Here is a 7,283-nt window from a genome sequence, read left to right on the forward strand (position 1 = left end):
CAAAGAAGATTCCCTGGACCCATCTTTTGGGACTATAAGGTAAAGTCATGGATGGGAAGTTGTGAATCTTTGTCTGCAAATCATACCAAACTGTGGGTAGCCCTGGTAGACACCTTCTTAAATGGAAGTGCTTCCATTACTTTTGACTGACTGAAAATACGTTCTCCACTTTCTCACATTTGTGGTATTTGTGCATCCTTCTTAACTAATTCAGAAATAGGGGGTGTGTTGGTGGTAATTGAAATGAGAAGGTTTAGTGATGTTGGATTTGTTCTCCCACCCCTTTCTCTCTCCTATCAGATAAACTTGTTGGGGGAAAAGGATGATACACCAGTTCATTTCTGTGATAAGTGTGGATTGCCCATCAAAATGTATGGACGCATGGTGAGTGAAATTATCAGTGGAAGGTGCCACCATAGTTTCCCTTTAGGAAAAATTAGGTTTTACTGTGTCTCTATGAGGCCTCTAGAGGTTACTGATTTCAGCAAGTCTCTGAATAAACAGCAGAAGAATATCAGGGTGGAACCGGGGGCCTTCATCGCTGACGTGGTTTTGTTCCATCTGTCTGTCTAATTTCACTTTACCTCCTGATTTAATAAAGTAAGCTTGAAAACTTAGTGGGTTTTGACCTTACACGACTTAGCTTTAAAAATAAGCTCTTTATCTCAATTAAAAACTTGCAATGAAGTTAGAAGACACTGTTTGCTTTTATATCCCTTTAAAATTAGTGTAACAAAATCACTGAGATCAGTTTAGATTTCTAAGTGTGATGTAACAGGCTTCAGGATCTGACTTAATGACAGTTAATGCTTTTAAAACTTTCCTTCCTTGCCAGCAAGACAAGTATAATTAGATTGCATATGCAGCTTCTGTAAATGTTTGGTGTTGGTATTATTGCAAGACTTAAACTTTTGCCCATATGTTTCTGCCAACTCCTAAAAAAACCCATACAAACCTACCCCCAAAAAACCCAGACTCAACAGAAACTGTTTCAGAAAGTTTCTATGCAAAGAGGTTGTAAACTGCTAAGTACTGTTGGGCCTGTTCACCTTATAGGTGACTTAGTTGCTTTTATTACTAGAAATTGTGTGCTGGAGGGAGGAACTATATTCTGCAAAATGACATAGAAGTTTATATACAATGGCTTAACAGAGCCAATTTTTGTCTCTAGATACCTTGCAAGCATGTTTTCTGCTATGACTGTGCTATACTACATGAGAAAAAGGGAGACAAGATGTGTCCAGGGTAAGTTATCTCAAAATTTGTTATTAAATGAAATGTAGGAAAATAACTTAAATACCTTATTTCAGATACCGTATTTCAGATATTCAGGTTCTTATTTATGTCCGTTTAGCAGAGGCAGGAGCGTGGTGTAGTAAAGGATACTTGATTATAGTTTCATATATCATATTTTGGGATTGTAAGAGAACAGTGTTTACTTTGCTGTTTAAATATTTGTGTAGATAACCTGTTATTTCTCTGCTTTGAAAAGGAATAAATGAATAAATGTCAATTTAGTGAGAGTGACTCTTGATAAGTCTTAATGCGCAGAAGGAATTTGTGAGAGAGAGTTATGCATTTCTACCTCATGAAATTTTTATGTTCTTTCATAGTTGTGTCTGGAGACTTAAAACTGGATAAACTTCCAAGTCAATGAAATGTTTCTTTCATTGCTACAGTCAGGGAAAAAATTGTCAGTTCTAATTTGGGTAATTATGGTAAATTGGTTGACTTTTAGCTGGGGGGGGACACGACAGGTTAAGCTCTCTGTGATGACAATAAACCAATATTCTCTTCTGATTTAGCTGTAATGAACCTGTGCAGCGAATCGAGCAGTGTGTCCGAGGGTCTCTCTTCATGTGTAGCATTGTTCAAGGGTGCAAGAGAACTTACCTGTCACAGAGGGACTTACAAGCTCACATCAACCACCGTCACATGAGAGCTGGAAAGCCTGTTACTCGTCCTCCAATCGAACCTGTGCATCCTCCTATTGCCCCACCGCCTGCCGAAATTCCTGAGCGTTTCATAATGCCTCCTGAGAAACATCATATGAGCCACATTCCGCCAAAGCAGCACATCATGATGCCACCACCTCCTTTACAGCATGTGCCACATGAGCATTATAACCAGCCACACGAAGACATTCGTGCACCTCCTGCAGAGATGTCAATGGCTCCACCACCACCTCGCCCCGTCAGTCAGGACACCTTCCGCATTTCAACAAGAAAACACAGCAACTTAATAACTGTCCCTATTCAGGATGATTCAAATTCAGGTGCTCGAGAACCACCTCCACCAGCCCCTGCACCTGCTCATCATCATCCTGAATACCAGGGTCAACCAGTGGTATCGCACCCTCATCATATTATGCCTCCACAGCAACATTATGCACCACCCCCACCACCACCTCCACCAATAAGCCATCCACTGCAGCATCCTCCCCAGGCAGCAGGTACTCCTCATATGGTATATAGCCAAGCTCCTCCACCACCAATGACCTCTGCTCCTCCTCCAATAACCCCACCACCTGGACATATAATTGCCCAGATGCCACCATATATGAATCATCCTCCTCCAGGACCTCCCCCTCCTCAGCATGGAGGCCCACCTGTAAATGTAAATGCGCCCCCTCCCCATCACTATAACCCTAACTCTTTGCCACAGTTCAGTGAAGATCAAGGAACTCTTAGTCCCCCTTTCACACAGCCCGGGGGAATGAGTCCAGGGATATGGCCAGCTCCAAGGGGGCCGCCTCCACCTCCAAGGATGCAGGGGCCTCCTGCTCAGGCCCCGCTTCCTGGACCACACCACCCTGACCAAGCCAGGTACAGACCCTATTACCAATGATACGAGCAATTGTGTGAATAGAGAGTGCTATGAAGAGGATAAAACTATATACAACAACCTTTTAATTAATTGTTTGGGGGTTATTTTGTTGTTTGTTTTTTTTTTTTTAAAATACTGTAAGACACTTTGGGGGTTGAATCTTAAATGATTTTTAAGCCTTGGCTGTAGGACTCTGACTTCAAATACTCTGTAGTGCTAAAATAAGTGGCTTAGTAGACCACGGTTGCATTTTAACAGAACTTCTGTCTCTAGTGTGGCTGAATTGTCCTAAGATGAACACTTGTAATATTATTTCCTGGAGAAAATGAACACGTGTTGTACCATTCTGAATATTATTTTTGTTAAATCCAGTGTTTAGTTTCACTTGTGATACGTTTTTGTTAACCTGTGTACAATAATTAAATTGAAATATGGTTGTAAAAGTGGTGGGGTTTTATATGAAGTTAATACAGGCGTAGTTCCGGGACACCATTTTGGCACTAATACTTTCCAAATGGGCAGCATAATGACGTATTAAGGGAACTTTAATATTTCTCCTACTAACAGTTACCATTACTTATAAAGAATTCAGGCAGTGGTGAATTTGTGGCACTAGAGATCAGACATGCAGAATACTGCATTTCAGCTTTTTCTTTCTTTTTTTTCTTTAAATTTACACAGTAAGATAAATTTACCAGAAATACAGCTGTGGGCATGACATGAAACCATGTAATGTATTGAGAGTTTTGCTGTGCGTTTGTTTGGGTTTGTTTGGGGATTTAGGTTTTTGGGCGGGTTGGTTGGTTTGTTTTAAAGCTAATTTTGCTTCAGAAGGTTCTGTTTACCTGTACACTACTCATTGGAGTTGAATTCAAACTATTGTGTTTACCCATGGCTACTTTTGTGTGCAAGTGGCTGTGAATTGGCTTGTCATGTCTGTGAGAAGCAGATTATTTTGGGTAAGGAAGTGGTGTTTGCCTCTGTCAGTTTCTAGAATATGTACAGTAGGAGAACATCCCATTTAGATAACCTGAAAGAACTGGTCTGACATCCCTTATGTAGACATAAAGAAATAAAAATGCTACATATCCTTTATCTGTTGCGATTTTGTGATACAGATTTAATTGAACAGACAATATTTAGGTGTTCTGTTTTGATTTTTTTTTTTTTAAAAGTAGCAATATAAGCAGGCCCTCAGGTCTATTTTGGCCCAAAACTTAGGTTTTATGAGCATACTTTTAAAAAAGATAAATATAATAAATATAAAATGAGAAAGTTCTTTTCCAGTGCAGCTGGTAGCTGAACTGGACAATACTAAGACAATACTGTCTGTGTTTTGGAGTGCTTATCTTTCCATTTCTAATCAATGTTAGTGCTGAACACTTGTTTGGGGTTTTTTTTCAAAATGCCCCATTTCTAGCAGTAGTGCTCTTGGATGAAGAAATCTGGTGGGTTTTTTTCTAAAGTTTGTGATTTCCTACTGTTCTTGAATAATCTGAACTGTCTGAAAGCCTCAGTGTTACTATTTATTTTGTAAACCTTTTTTTCCTGGCTCATAACTGTTAAATTAATGAAAAAGCTTTGACAGTGTAACATTTCAAATTTTTAAATTTTATGTATAAGCTGCATAATTTTAATTAGCACAGCAAGGGCTCTTTAGATTTACTCTGTCCTTGACTGCCATTGGTTTCCTTGTGACCAAGGGCAAATCTTTTAGACTACCTTTCAAATAAATACTTCTTTAGAGCAGTGCAAATAAACTTTGACATATACAAATAAACTCTGGGGTATACAAATGTCCAGTAAGTGTTCATTGATTAAAAGGCTGCTTAGCTGTAATATGCTTCTTTCTAAGACAGAGTTCTTTGGTTTGGTTTCTCTGAAAAATAAGTGATTTTAAATAAAACACACTGGTGAAGAAGAGGTTGATTGTGATAATGTGCTTTGGTATGAGGTTGGTTGAAAATTTAGTTTTAATGTGAATTAAGGTGAAAACGACTCTGCCAGCATTATTTTATTTCAGTAACGTATAATAAACAGATGAGGAGCTTTTAAGGACCCCCTTTTGTCACTGTTAAATTGTTTGGTCAGAGGTAGGCTTAGGGACATTTATATTACAACATATAACTTCATCTGGGAGGAAATCTGCATGTCAAACTTATTGTGTGAAATACCTGTTTTAAACAGACTTATGGGTGGTTCTAGGTACCAGCTTCATTTTGTTTAGGCTGAGAAGGTAACACATGCAGGCTTGCGAGGGCACCACATGACAGGCTTTTGTGCAGGGAGATGCATCAGCCTCACCAGTGTGCTCCTCTGGAAAGTAAGACATTCTGAAATCAGCTATTACCTGTTCATTGCAGGTGATGAGGAAATTTCAAGGCAACTCTTCCCATCGTGCTGCTTTTTAGAAATAAGACAGGTTGCATGCTTTTGTTACGTGTTACCCAGTCTGTTGTGAAGATGATGAAGGGTTCAAACTTAATAATTCTGGGTCCAAAGCTATTCTTGAAGTTAATGATAAAGTGTTTTTTTCTGAAAATGCTGAGACAGTTGAATTGTTTAAGGGAAAACAGCAGCCTTTCTTTGCTCTAGCAAAACCCACAAATGATAAATGTCACTGTAGAGAATGTGTGAGATTTTTTTTTTCCTGTTTATCGTTGAGGCAAAGTAGATGTGTCATATGGACAACGACATATTACCCCAAAAAAATCAGTGGGATCCCTTGAATTGTTTAGTGACCATGGATCAAAAGTCTTTGTGATAGAGGACTTTCTGAAAAGTCATGCTAAGTAGGCAGGACTTGGACTTGGGTCAAATCTCTATGACTCGCTTCTGTAGGAAGACATAAATCCATTTTTTTATTAAGTCCTAACTATACCTATGTAACTAAGGGTACTGCTGATGCTTTCATATTTACAAAGTTAAAAAAAAAAAGTCAAAACCTTATGTTAACATTCTTTGTAATTTGTTTATGGGGTTTGGGGCATGTTTTGGGGTGGTTTTTGTTTTTGTTTTTTTGCCAAATAACCTGATCATTTCAGTGTGAAGTTCAGAAATGCCATATATTGTATTTAATTGTATAATTGACAGTCTTAGAAAAGGTGAGATGTACTTGTGAATTCTTTGGATTCCTACTTATTTCTTCCTGTAAAGACAAACGTTTGATGTTTATTTTGAATAAATATCCCTGTCTGTGGCAGTGATCTCCCTCCTGAGGCATTACCGAGCAGATCACAAGGTTTAAAGAGAACTCTGATGACATTTAAATTTGTCAGCCATTGTAGGTTCCTCTGATAATGTCACATAAGGGAATGAAAAGGTGTTTGATGGTTTGTGTCCACCGTGGAATGAATGAAAGGACACCAGCAGATGGCCTGGATGCTTGTCTCCTTACGCTTTATCTTCAATTCCATCTATAACTTTGCTTGAAGGATTGCCTGCAACCATGCATGCTTTACAACCAGCAGGCTAATTGTGTGAACACGTACTGTATGTTTGGTGAGTTTTTTTAAATCCTGTTAACATAAAGATTGGATACCTACATGTGCTAAGTGATATTTTTCATGCCTTTTAAAAAAGAAAAATGTGAATTATTTTTTAAAAATCAGATCCAAGAGAATTAGAAAACCTTACCAGATGGAGTTTCCACTTCTTTTCACTTACTGCTCGCAAAGGAGTGTCCAATTCTGTTTGTTAAAAAATAAAATGGAAGTAACTCACGTTCATCCCATGTTAGAGTTTGCACACATAGTAAGGCAGAAAAACCATCTCCTATATTATGTAAAGTCAAGTGTTCTCTGAAACACGTTTGTGGATGTGCTTTCTCTGTGGGTCGAGTCTGAGCACACACCTCTGTTCTTAAAATGTTTTCTTCTCTGTAGAACTTGTGTCTGATTTTGTGTTGTTTCTCTCTGCATGCATTGCCATGTTGCTGGCAAAAGCATGCACAGGGTGGCATCAGAAGGTACGGTCAAGCCTGGGAAGCTGGAGGAGCACGGCAGATTGCAGTTGCAGTGTAATATTGAATGTACGGGAAATAAGTTTGAACTTTCCTGTTCGTATATATGACACTAGAGGGTCCAATGCAGCAGAGAAATCTGCAAGGTTTATATTCAGACTACATTTCTAAAGGAAATGTCAGTATTATACCAGCTGTATTTCCTCTGTTTTTTGTTTACGTTGTTAAAAACAATTCCTAGATGTTGTTAAACCATCTTTATATAGTAATGGTGCCTTCACAACTGTGTGCTTCTTCACTGTGTTCTGGTATGTTATATTCACACTAATGATTCATACTGACCAGTTTGTAAACTGAACAGCTGCATTTGTTTGCACAATGTGAGTGAGAATAACAGAGTTTAAAGCTCCTTTTAGTCTCGACTTAGCCATAAGACAGAGCTACTTCAGAAACTTTTCCTGTTCTGAATTGCATCTCCTTGTTCTCTAAATATGGG

The 7,283-nt window shown here is 38.6% G+C and overlaps 1 protein-coding gene across 1 annotated transcript in view; it reads left to right on the plus strand.

Moving 5' to 3' along the window:
- Positions 1 to 3,269, plus strand: part of CBLL1 (Cbl proto-oncogene-like 1, E3 ubiquitin protein ligase) — a 7,807-nt gene extending 4,538 nt beyond the window's left edge. The window contains exons 4-7 of the mRNA XM_009890862.1: positions 1 to 39; positions 301 to 384; positions 1,172 to 1,245; positions 1,806 to 3,269. Of these exons, the coding sequence (XP_009889164.1) occupies positions 1 to 39; positions 301 to 384; positions 1,172 to 1,245; positions 1,806 to 2,847 (1,239 nt within the window). The 3' untranslated portion in view covers positions 2,848 to 3,269. The remainder of the gene's footprint in view (positions 40 to 300; positions 385 to 1,171; positions 1,246 to 1,805) is intronic.
- Positions 3,270 to 7,283: the final 4,014 nt, after the last annotated feature.

Source organism: Charadrius vociferus, unplaced genomic scaffold, assembly GCF_000708025.1.
Source record: "Charadrius vociferus isolate BGI_N301 unplaced genomic scaffold, ASM70802v2 scaffold958, whole genome shotgun sequence".
NCBI lineage: Eukaryota > Metazoa > Chordata > Aves > Charadriiformes > Charadriidae > Charadrius > Charadrius vociferus.